This window comes from Hemicordylus capensis, chromosome 2, assembly GCF_027244095.1.
Source record: "Hemicordylus capensis ecotype Gifberg chromosome 2, rHemCap1.1.pri, whole genome shotgun sequence".
Classification (NCBI taxonomy): domain Eukaryota; kingdom Metazoa; phylum Chordata; class Lepidosauria; order Squamata; family Cordylidae; genus Hemicordylus; species Hemicordylus capensis.
The window spans coordinates 386,633,304-386,646,011 of record NC_069658.1 but is presented as its reverse complement, the minus strand read 5'-3'; the positions used below and the strand labels follow the sequence as shown (position 1 = coordinate 386,646,011).

Genomic DNA, 12,708 nt, shown 5'->3' with positions numbered 1-12,708 from the left:
GCATTTGGTGGAATGGGCAGCTAAGGTGATGGCCACATTTGTGGCGCTCCGACAACATGCTTGGTTGCGTTCATCAGGACTGCGTTACGAGGCCCAGGCTAGGGTCAAGGACCTGCCCTTCGAAGGCTCTAGCCTCTTCTCTGAACAGACTGATACAGTCCAGAAGGTTCAGAAGTCGAGGAGCACAGCGCACTCCATGTCATATGCTTCACTGGCTAGGAAAACACAGAGAACTGCCAAGTGGTCACTTTACCAACCATGGAAGGCCCCTTCTCAGCAACAGTTGCCTTCGGAATGGTCCTTTTGTGGTAGCAAATTCCAACCAAAATACAAGTTGGGTGGCCAGCCTAGTAAGCCAGACTTTCAGAAACAGCGCCCAAATATCCCCCAGAAGAAGCAATGACTTGGGGAGCTTCAGGACTTGCCTTGCTCCATTCTTGGCGAGTTGGGACAAAGTGACGACTGACCAGTAGGTCCTCACAATTATACGTTTGGGCTATGCCATGCAGTTTTGTGGGATACAGCCGGGGTCAGGGATTGTGGTGACTACTTGCACCCCGGAGTTGGATCAAGAGGTCGCTGCTCTCCTGGAAAAGGATGCGACAGCCCCAGGTTCTATTCCCGATACTTTCTTGTACCAAAGCCAGACTGTGGTCAGCGCCCTATACTAGACCTCAGGGCCCTGAACAAACATTTGGTCTACAAAAGGTTCCAAATGCTCTCGGTACCGACCATTATGACCATCCTGGAAAAGAACATATGGATGGTTTCCCTGGACTTAAAAGATGCATACTATCACGTTTTAATATGCCCTCAGCATCGACATTTCCTGCGATTTCAGATCGGGGGATCCCCTATCAATTCAAGACCTTGCCGTTTGGCCTCACAACCGCACCGAGGGTCTTCACGAAACGTCTGGCCCCGGAGGTGGCGTTTCTGCAGGAGCAAGGTTTGCAGGTTCTGCCGTAACTAGACGATTGGCTCATCGTGGCGAGCACTAGGTGTGTGGTTCTGGACGCACTCAAGATCACGGTAGATACTCTGCAGGAGCTGGGTATCCAAATAAACTTCAAAAAAATCTCAGTTGGAACTCACCCGTCGAATTAAGTTCATTGGGCTGATATTTGACATGACCTTGGTCTTCCTTCCAGTGGGCCACGTAGTTACTCTCTGGAGGCTGGCGGCCATTTTCCTAGCTGGTGGCCCACAGACTATGCAATCCATACAGCGCCTGTTGGGTCACATGGCATCGAGTACATACATACTACCTCAGGCACGTCTTCGTATGCGCGTCACTCGGAGATGGTTTTTGGACGTGTTTGATCCCTTTCGGGATCCAGGCCATCTAGAACGCACACCTCCTCAATGGGTGTGGGCGACGGTGGTGTGGTGGACAGAGTTTTGGCACTTGAGTGTCGGTATTCCCTTTCAACACCCTCGAGCCTGGTGGGTGGTCACAACAAATGCATTGGAGCTCAGTTGAGGAGCACACTTGGAAGGGCTTCATCTGAGTGGACATTGGTCCCCCAAAGAGAGGATTCGACAGATCAATTATCTGGAGCTGTTGGCCATTTTCAACGCTCTCAAAGGCTTCCTGCCCCTGATTGAGGGTCATTCAGTGATAATACAAACAGACAATATGACGGAGAAAGCCTACGTCAATCGACAGGGCGGCACGTCCTCAAGGAGCCTTCTGTTTCTGGCTCTGGACCTGTGGCATTGGTGTGTGGCGCATGTGGCATTGCTTCAGGCAGTTCATATTCAGGGTGCGCTGAATGTCCAAGCGGACACTGAGCAGAATGACGGTGGTCTCCCACAAGTCAGTAGGACCTGTCAGTAGTATTGCCTGGTCTACTACTGCTGTAGTTTGAGCCTTTGGCTTCAATTGATCCCTGTCTCCTGACCTGAAAGGTCGCCTTTTTGGTGGCCATTACCTCCACCAGGAGGGTGAGTGAGTTAAGGGCCCTGAGGGCTGTCCAACCTTACCTTCAGTTCCATAAGCACAAGGTTGTACTCAGGACAGATGTCAAGTTCCTGCCCAAAATGGTGTCTATGTTTCACCTGTCGTCCCCACTTACTTTGCCCGTGATTTTTCCAAATCCTTCATTGGATGCGGAAAGGAGGTTACACCGTTTAGATGTTCAAAAGGCATTGTCCTTTGTTCAGAGGTCTGCTGAGTGGGGAAAATCTCCTTCCTTGTTTGTTTTGTATGATGGGCCATGTAAAGGTCTCCAAGTCTCGGCCCAATCCATGTCTAGGTGGATAGTTTCCACAATTGAACTTTGTTATCAGTTGGTTCATAAGCAGTTGCCTGCTATGGTTAAGGCACACACTGTTAGGTCCGTGGCGGCCTCTGTGGCCTTTGAAAGTGCAGTCCGGTTGCACGCTATTTGTCAGGCAGCAACTTGGGCTTCCTCCCATTCATTTATTCGTCATTATGCAATTGATACCAGGCACAGAATGATGCTGCGTCTGGCAGGAGTGTCCTGCAATCCATTTTCAGTTGATGTACTTGTTTCTGAAATAAATAATTCTGGCAGAATCCATATTGCTTCTGCTTCCCTCCTCCTTGGGTTCTAGCATGTTATGCGCCCATTTGGTGTAAAAGACAGAGACGACGTCGAAGAACTACAGGTTGCTTTCCTGTAACTTTGGTTCTTCTAGTGGTCATCTGTACTTTTACATGCCCTCCCGTCCTCCCCGCGGGGTTTCTTGAAGCTGGACTCCGTGACTGAGGGGATGAGGAGTGGCACAGCTGCACATAGTGGCTGGGGGCGGGGTTCCCGCCCAAAGCAGGAGAGTTGAGTTTGTTGGTGAGGTCTCTGCACAGAACTGATGAGGTCTCTGTGCAGGCGCATAGCCCATTTGTGTAGAAGTATAGATGATCAGTAGAAGAACTAAAGTTACAGGTGAGTAACCTGTTTTCTTTATTTTTCTTTTTACTGGAGAGCAGACCCTTTCCCGTCTTGTGTATATTACATGGAAATTTTAAATTATAAGTTGCTACTGGATATCTCTCCCCCCCACCCCTGCCATTAATCTTTTACCCTTAAAACCACTCTTAAGCAAATTATTCCTTGTTAAAGGACGTACTTTTCTACTGCCAAATCCAAGTATTTGTTGGCAGCCTATATACATTTTGTATAGTTTTGTATCACTTTCTTGTTTTGTGTGTGTGCAAAATAAGGAGTTCTTTGAACACTGACTTGAACAGCTTTATTTACAATGGTCTAGATCCAAAGAACAGCACAAGTTCTATGTGTCCAGAGGAGCTTGGGGCTTGTTTATCTTTGATAGGAGGTGCTATCCCATGTCACACTTCTTTGAAACTGAGAAGTTTCAAAAGCAGTTTGTGATATGGTATGGAGGCCTACCACTCAAAGGAGTAAAAGTAAAAAACAAAACAAAAAACATTCCACTGGGTATGTTTAAGCACTTGAATGTACCTTAGAGCAGTTCTTTAACATGAACTGAAATACTTTATATTTACTTGGAGTTTTCAAAGACTAGCAAAATTCTCTTGAGGGTAATATTCGGAGCAATATTTAATTACTTGTAACTCTTGATATATATGTCAGTAGGCCCTCAGTGCCTAAGAGCTTTACTTGAATGAATGTACAGTATAGCTCTTAGGAATATTTATGTTTATTTGATCACTGGGCATTAGGCAGCTTCCTTGAGGAATGCTAAAGTATATTACTTCTTAAGTTGTAACCTATGTCTACACAATACCATTCTCTATTAGGTGCTCTTCTTCATAGAACGGAAATAACTTTAAAAATATCAAATTCTTATTTTCAAACTGTACTTCTGGGAGGTTTTGAAGAATGTACAAATTCTTTTGACTTCCATTTAGAATGGAAGTTTAGTATGTATTATATGTTTTTCCTTTTAGGTATCAACGGGGTTTCCGATCGTTAGCTGCAAATTTGCAGATTTCTACTGTGGGACCTGTTGCACCGAAAGCAATGAATGCAGCTTCTGTCACTGAGGAGGAGGAAGAGGAAGAGGAATATGACATTCCAGGAGATGTTGAAAATGTTGTAGGTGCGTTTGATCTAAAGTACTGTAAAGTCTGACACCATGGCTTGCGAACAGTTGCCTCATTTGCTTTTAAGGTTCAACTTCCTTCTCGTTATTAATCGGGAAAGCAAGAATGCAAATTATTTCAATTTAGCATCTCTTTAGCATTGTAGGGAAAATATTATGATGTCTCTGCTAGATATTTTTGTTCCCTGTTTACCCCTCCCCACATTCCTTCTGGTAATGAATGACTGAGTACCTCAGGATTTTTAAAATCTGAGACGTGGGACAAAACCATTATCTTCACCTTCTGGGGATCTTGATAGTCATAAACTACAATAAAAAGTGCATGTATGGAGGGAACCCTCCTATGTTTAACATTTTAATTAAAGGACATTACCAGTAAGAAGATGAGCCATTTTGTTCATTGTTAGCAGAGCATTCAAGCTTTAGGGCATTTTCAGATGCAACATGGAACCTTGGTTGAATTTGAGAATACTCGCTGTGCTTTCCCGTCCGAATGTGCCTCTCAAATTCATTAGAGGTACAGTTTTGCCAAACAAGCCGACATTTGTACTGAGGGTTTGTAGTTGGCTTGTTTCAAGTGTGGTTGAAATCACGGTGGTATTGCATCCGAAACGGCCCCCCTGTGGTTTATTCCTAGCTTAGCAAAAGAGGTGGGCACAGAGCAGCTGAGAAACAGCCTTGGATTGAGCGAATGGTGGAAGAAGGGGCCAAAAAATCACCACCAGCAAAACAAACCATGTTGCTGTTGTTTGTCTCTGTCGATTATTGTTTGCTTGATTTTGGAGTGTTGCATCTGCAAGCACCTTTAGTTTATGTCCAGTATAGATTTTTTGTTAGGTGGCATATAAATGTAAGAATAATAATCATATAACTTTAACACTTAAAACTTGAAAACTTGATTGAATAGAAATATTCAGTTGCACTTTAAGGTTACCACCTCCTTAATCCATGGTAATATAATACATTTAATACATGGCATATAATACATGCTGACTTTGGTATGACACTCTGTGGATGCGAAAGCTGGACTTTGAAGAAGCAAGACAGAAAAAGTATTGATACTTCTGAACTTTGGTCCTGGAGAAGACTTGAAGTGCTCGCTGTTCAAAAGGCCACATGCGGTTGCAGTGCTGCTTTCAGCAGCCTGTGTGTAGTGTTGGCAGGCGTATGGCTGCCGTGCATGCATGGTGGCCATTTGCGTGGTCAGCCACACAATGCTGACCATGCAAATGGCTGCCACACATGCACAGCGGTCAAGTGCAAGCTGATGCTGCATGCAGACTGCTAGGAACAGCACTGCAGCCACACGCAGCCTTTTGAACAGCAAGTTTCACACCTAGAAAAGTGGTGGGGCAACAATTGAGCAGGTAAGGCCCTGCTTACCTGCTTTTAAAAGGAACTGACCCCTGCCCTGCCCACGATTTCATGAGCCATTCGTGCACATCCCTAGCAGTAGCAGGTGAGGGATATCCTTTCATCTCCTGCTTGTGGGTTTCCTCAGAGTATATGGTTTGGGCCCTGTGATAAACAACATGCTGGACTCAATAGGCCTTTGAGTTGATCCAGCAGGGCTTAAGTTGAGTGATCTTGCTGCTTAAGTATCATATGCAAAGAAACCCTTGGGATTTTGTCTGGTAATTTAAATCAAGCGATTTTAAAATGGGGAATAGAGGTAGTGAGCCTTCCAGATCCTATGGTTTGGATGGGTGGGTGATGTGAGATGGTTGGAGCAGCTGTTATCGAACTAATAAAATGATGTTATCTCAGCAAGTCCTTTAAATATGAGGAATTGTATTTCCATTCAGATCACTGATTGATGTTTATATTATACTGATACTTGCCCCAGCAAGTATGAACATTGTATGTTTTTTGCTATGCTGAATGTGGCTGTAGGCATTAGTCATTGCCCGTGACATCTCTTGGAGGAGAGTGGTGAATCTCTACCCCCATCTACTCATCCCCACATACCTGCACCATTTTGCATTTTCTTTCATTACAAGCATTATTATCATTTTTTAAAAGGTGTGTTCTCATCCTCTCCATCATACTCTCTCTAGTTTAAACAAGCAAACGATAAAGGCTACGTTTTCTTTCAGTTGCAAACACCCTTTCCCCTTCCTTTAGTTGGGCATGAGAATATCTTGAACTGACTTAAACTAGTAAAGGGCTAATAGAACTGCCTTCCCCCATGAAAAGGGACTTCCTATAGAAAGAGTTTATACAAAGATAGGACTAAATATAACATCTGATTTTAATTTGTAATTTAAAACATTTTTTCACAGAGCAATTGCTGATTGGTTTGAAAGATAAGGACACCATTGTCAGGTGGTCTGCAGCAAAAGGGTAAGTGTCCTCAAATCAGAGAGGCTTTACATGGCTTAATCTGCAAATATCTCTAACTAAGGACCTTTTGCCAAAGAGGTGGATTTCAAATTAATATATGAAATTCAGCACCAGTTTTATCCTACTACCCCATTCCCTTGGCTCCTGATCTTATAATCCTCATGTAACAAATGTTTGATTGATTTATTGCTGGTCCTGGGTCCAGCTTCATCATGAAGCTCTGAGAACAGTTACATTGGATGGCAGATACTACAGGGGGCATTTCAGTATGTGTGATCTAAAGGAAAATGAGCTCCAATTTGGAGTGGAGGGGGTGTAATAGTAGCTTTTCATTTTGGAGGCAAAGATAACTGGGCCAGCAGTACTAATTACTGTACTTTAAATTATTATGGCCTGGTTCACACATACACTTTAACTGCAGTTAAAGCTGCCAGAGGTTATAACTGTAGTATGCCCGAATGCGCAAAACCACGGTTAAGGGCCTGAAGTTAACTTCAGTTTGCCCTGCCAAACTCCAATTTGATTTTGAACCTGAGGTTTTATCTATGTTTTGCTGCTGACAACTGCCGTTTTGCCCCTGAACTGTTACGCCTGAAGGCAGACTCACCCATAACTGCGGTTAAGCACCCAGTGCCAAACCCCAATCATAGAGGAGGAGGCGCAGACCAAGTTTTATTTTTCACACAGAGAGTTTGGGTAAGGGGGGCCCAGCTCCTTGAGCTCGCAGTCTGAGGGTTGGGATAACGCCTTAGCAGGCACAGGCATATCCCCAATAGACTGGCCCTCTCGTGAGAGTGATAGCCTCCTGGGCAGCAAGCTGCTTGCAGTGGCTTAGTGATGGGTCTGGCTGGAGTGCTCTGAGGGGTCTCCCCTCACGACATCTTCCCTGGTCATGGTGGGACAGACCCCCCCCCCCGAATCTTTAGCCCTGTCCCATCTGCATATCCTGTTCCAGCGAATGTGGGTTTCCCCCTTTCTTCCCGCAATGAAAACGAGATTTCATCTACCCTGGGTCCCCAAATCTCCCCCCCTGCCGAATTGGAGTTTGTGTGGTGCTTTTGGGGTGCATGGTTGGCAAAAGCAGCGCTTGCATTGCAGGGCATTTAAAGGGCTTTCAATGCGCTTGACCTGCCGAAGGTGCTCCAAAAATGCACGATCGCACTTGGCAGGCCCTGCTGGAGATCATTGCCAATCGTGGCTGATGCGGTGATGCTTTGCCCACAGTCTGGCCACAGAGATGGCTGGGATCAGGCTGGGAGGCTGAGCAGCAGGGAGAGGCTCCCCTCTGCTTCAATTCCTGTTAGGCTAACGGCGGTTTGCTGTACATCTGCAACGCGGATTGGAGTTAGCAATTGTAACTCTGGTTAGGGTTAACTGCAGTTATAGTGTACGTCTGAATGCAGCGTATGTGAAATTAGTTCATCTTACTTTTCATCAATCAGTCAAACTATTAAGATATTCCACATTGCTGGTTATTCCCCTCACAAGACCATTCCTTTCTCTCCACCCGTATGCTGCAGCAAACCATATCTAGAAAATCTGTAACTTAAAAAAAAAAAGTTGGAATTTTCCCTTCTTGTGTTAGTTGTCATGAATTGAGCATTCCAGGTGTTGCTCTTTCTCCTCACATATTAGAATATTTGTGAACATTCTGTACATTGCAGCAGCCCACATAGGTGCTGAGTACAGTTTGCTAACAGTTGCAGTACTTGCAATAGCAGCCATGAAGGAAGAAAAAAGATAAGTGAATAGTTTGCATATTTATAACCAATATCTGAAATTCTGGTGCTTTATGCACCTTGCAAGCTCTTATATCTGTGTAACACAAACTAATCCATCTTCTGGCTATGTACATCTCTTCTTTCTGCTCACTCTATTATCCAGTTTTAGTTCCTTTATTTAGTTTAGTTTTGTTCTGGGTGGCGGTATCAAGGCAGTGTGCATGCAGATGCATTCAGAATGGGGCCTTCCTGATTCAGCCTTAGTGGGATCTAAAATTAACTGAACGGACATCAAAAAACGTGTGTGCATGTACACAACTTAGCGAGAATACTACTCACCATTCTTCATTGCTTTTCCATTCCCACAAACCTTTATATTTCCATATTTTCTGGGGATTTATTTAGGCCACTTCCTCTCTTCCCATCCTTTCTACCTTACTCTTTTTCTTTTTCATTTTCATTCATTCATTTTTACATTTCTATACCACCTTTCGTTAAAAACACAACCCCAAGGCGGTTTACAAAAATTAAAACATACAATAAAAAATCAATAAAAAACATCAAGCTAAAAACATATAAAAACAATACAACAGATAAAAACACACAGAAGCCGCAGTAAAAACGATTATGTTAAAGCCTGGGTAAAAAGCCAAGTCTTTACAAGCTTTCTAAAAGCCGTGATGGAGTCCGAGGAACGAATGGCAACTGGGAGAGCATTCTAGAGTCTAGGAGCAGCAACAGAGAAGGCCCTGTCCTGAGTGCACGACAGCCTGGCCTCCCTCATTGTTGGCACCCGGAGCAGGGCCCCCTCAGATGTCCTCGTCAGGCGGGCAGCAACCCTTGGGAGCAGGCAGTCCCTCAAATACCCCGGGCCCAAACCGTTAAGGGCTTTAAAGGTCAAAACCAGCACCTTAAATTGGACCCGGAAACGAACCGGCAGCCAGTGCAGCTCTTTCAAAATGGGGGTGATATGTTCCCAATGGGCAGCTCCGGATAAAACCCTTGCTGCCGCGTTTTGCACTAGCTGCAGTTTCCGGATATTCTTCAAGGGCAGCCCCACATAGAGCACGTTACAGTAATCCAGCTGCGACGTGACTAAGGCGTGGGTAACCGTGGCCAGATCTGCCTTCTTGAGAAAGGGACGCAGCTGGCGCATTAGCCGAAGCCGTGCAAAGGCACCCCTGGCCACCGCCCCCACCTGAGCTTCCAAAAGCAGAGCTGGGTCCAGTAGTACCCCCAAGCTGCGTACTTGCTCCTTCAAGGGGAGTGCAACCCCATCCAGAACCGGTAGAATCGCCTCATCCCGATTGGCTCTCCTACTGACCAACAGTACCTCCATCTTATCCGGATTCAATTTCAGTTTGTTAGCCCACATCCAACCCATCACGGCCTCCAGCCCCCGATTCAGGACATCCACCGCCTCCCTATGATCAGATGATAAGGAGAGATAGAGCTGAGTGTCATCCGCATATTGCTGACAACTCAGTCCAAGTCCCCGGATGACCTCTCCCAGCAGCTTCATGTAAATGTTAAACAGAATGGGGGACAAGACCGATCCCTGCGGGACCCCACAGGCCAATGGCCAAGGGGCCGAGCAGTAGTCCCCCAGCACCACCTTCTGGACCCTCCCCCCAAGAAAGGACCGGAACCACTGCAATGCAGTGCCTCCGATTCCTATACTCGAGAGGTGGCCCAGAAGGATACCATGGTCGATGGTATTGAACGCCGCCGAGAGGTCCAGCAGAACCGACAGGGACGCACTGCCCCTGTCTAGTTCCCGGCGTAGGTCATCCACTAGAGCGACCAAGGCAGTCTCAGTCCCATACCCGGGGCGGAAGCCAGATTGAAAAGGGTCCAGATAATCCGTATCATCCAAGACCCTCTGCAGCTGGGACGCCACCACACGCTCCATCACCTTGCCCAGAAAGGGAAGGTTAGACACAGGTCTATAGTTGTCCAGGTTGGAGGGATCAAGGGAGGGCTTTTTTAATAGCGGTCTTACCACCGCCTCCTTGAGGCACGATGGCATCCTGCCCTCCCTTAATGAAGCATTAACGATCACCTCCAGCCATCTGCCTGTCCCCTCCCTGGTAGCTTTTATTAGCCATGAAGGGCAAGGGTCAAGAGCGCACGAAGTCGCCCGCACACTGCCCAGGATCTCGTCCACATCCTCAGGCCGCACCAACTGAAAAGAATCCAACACAACGGGACCAGATGGTACCAGAGGCACGTCTGCCGGAACTGCCAAAACTCTGGAGTCCAGGTCAGCACGGATGCTAGCGACTTTATCTGCAAAGCAACAGGCAAACCGATCACAAAGAGCTGTAGATGACTCCTCCCCCATTGTCCGGGGGGATGTGTGGAGCAAGGTTTTTACCACACGAAACAGCTCTGTTTGTCTGCACTGAGCAGACGCAATGGAGGCAGAGAAAAAGCATCCCACCACCACGGCATAGTCCCTAAAATGGCCTCTAGCCCGTGTTCGGTCGGATTCGTGGCGACTCTTCCTCCAGCGTTGTTCTAGCCGTTGTCCGAATTGCTTCATCGCCCTAAGCTCAGAGGAAAACCAAGGAGCAGATCGGGCTCCACCAAGCCGGAGAGGGCGTTTAGGAGCAACCGTGTCAACAGCCCGGGCCATCTCTCCATTCCAGAGGTCAACCAGGGCCTCGACAGGGTCACCAGCTCTGGACACTGGAAACTCCCCAAGGGCCGTCTGGAATCCAAGCGGATCCATAAGCCTCCGGGGGCGGACCATCCTAATTGGCCCACCACCCCTGCAGAGGGCAGACAGAGCAGTCAAACTAAACCCCACCAGATGATGATCTGTCCATGACAAGGGAGTGATCTCAAATTCCCCCAGCTCCAGATCATTTATTTCCCGGTCTGCAAAAACCAGATCCAGAGTGTGTCCCGCCACGTGGGTAGGGCCCGATACCAACTGAGACAGGCCCATGGTTGCCATGGAGGCCATGAACTCCTGAGCCGCACCCACTAGGGGGGTCTCAGCGTGGACAATGAAATCCCCCAAAACAATAAGCCTGGGGGAACCCAAAGCCACCTCCGAGACCACCCCCGCCAGCTCAAGTAGGGAGACTGAAGTGCAGCGGGGTGGTCGGTACACCAGCAGAATCCCCAGCCTATCTCTGAGGCCCACCCTCAAGGACAAACACTCGAAATTCTGAGATTGCCTGACCAGGCACCTGGAAACGGGGAGAGTCTCTCGAAAGATGACTGCAACGCAACTTATTTCTTCAGTCCCTGCTTCCCCCATCCCCCTCACCATTTTAAGTGTGGTGCCAGAGTTTTTCCAGGCAGCAGATCTACTCATGAATAAGGGACTTTGCCTGGTGCTGCATATGGGGAATTAACCTACTTGCTCATGAGTAGTGTTTGGCTGCTCTCTTTGCAGGTATGAGCAACACACCTGAAAATAACAATAGATGAACATTGGAGGAGGAGGGTAGTTTTTCTGGAAGCAGTCTGCCTGGTAGGCACATACATCTTCAGTCAATGGGTAGGGATTCATAGAAAGGAGAGGGCAGCCAGGTTTTAACTTTTATTTTCTACAGTTATATCTACATTCTTCCTTGGTCTCTGTACATTCACTCCCATAGGTTCTGTGCCTGCACGGTACCCTTTGGGAAATTTTTTAGAGCTTTGCCTAGGAGCATTTTGGCAGGAATCCTGCTCCTAGAGACCGTGCATGTTCACGGACGGACACACACACACTTTATACTACTGCCTTACGTATTATCCCTCAGTTCTTTTTCAAACTGCTGCAGCAGATACTTCATCTCAGTGTTTCATTCAAGTAAGCGTGTGCCTCTATCTTTTCTCTGATTTAGCATTTTCTTGTGTCTTTCTCATTCTGCTATTTTTTTGTTGAAATATTTTAATTTCTCTACACCACCCCCACCCCCAACACACTCCTTACCCCACTGCTTCAGTTGGTGCTGTTGCCTGACTGAGGCCAAAGGCCTTTGGTGAATAAGGTTACTTTTTAAAAGTGTTCCAAGTGTGAAGTGAAGCTTCCTTCCTTGGACAGTCACAAAACATTGCCAACTATTTACTTGGCAGAACTAAGCACTTCCTGCTTCACTCTGGGCAAAAGCCCTGTTGGTGTCTGATTTGTTAGCTAAGTCCCATATAGACAACTCTTTCACACCTGTCAAATAACACATACATTCATCTCCCCCCCACCCCCATCCCAATCTCCTCCTTGTGGAAAACAGCCAATATTTACACCCGGACATTCCTCAGCTTCACTTCATCATGGGGAGAATCTGTCTGCCTTCCTAGATTACATCCTGCTGTGCTCGTCCCTATCCTCAGATATGCAAACCATCCTCAATGAGTCTAGCAAACTATACTGGAAAGTCATATGCAGCAAAATGGAAGATATTCTCAAAATGGGCTCATCAATCCAGTATCTCCCTAACAGAATCATCACTTGGGTTGTCCTACCCTCTCTCCTTAGCCAGCTCAGGCCTGTCTGTATGTTGCATTTAAATTCATCTTGCAGCATTCTCTGCATTTCGCCAGCCCCTTTCACCAGGCCCCTTCTGCTCCTTGCTGTTGGTGAAGTGGAACTTAC

At 46.7% G+C, this 12,708-nt stretch overlaps 1 protein-coding gene across 4 annotated transcripts in view; it reads left to right on the top strand.

The window, feature by feature from the left end:
• TBCD (tubulin folding cofactor D) overlaps positions 1-12,708 on the top strand; it is a 218,846-nt gene that overhangs the window by 54,029 nt on the left and 152,109 nt on the right. For all 4 annotated transcript variants that reach the window (XM_053293259.1, XM_053293260.1, XM_053293262.1 and 1 more), the window contains exons 11-12: positions 3,896-4,047; positions 6,333-6,393. In XM_053293259.1, coding sequence (XP_053149234.1) covers positions 3,896-4,047; positions 6,333-6,393 — 213 coding nt within the window. The remainder of the gene's footprint in view (positions 1-3,895; positions 4,048-6,332; positions 6,394-12,708) is intronic.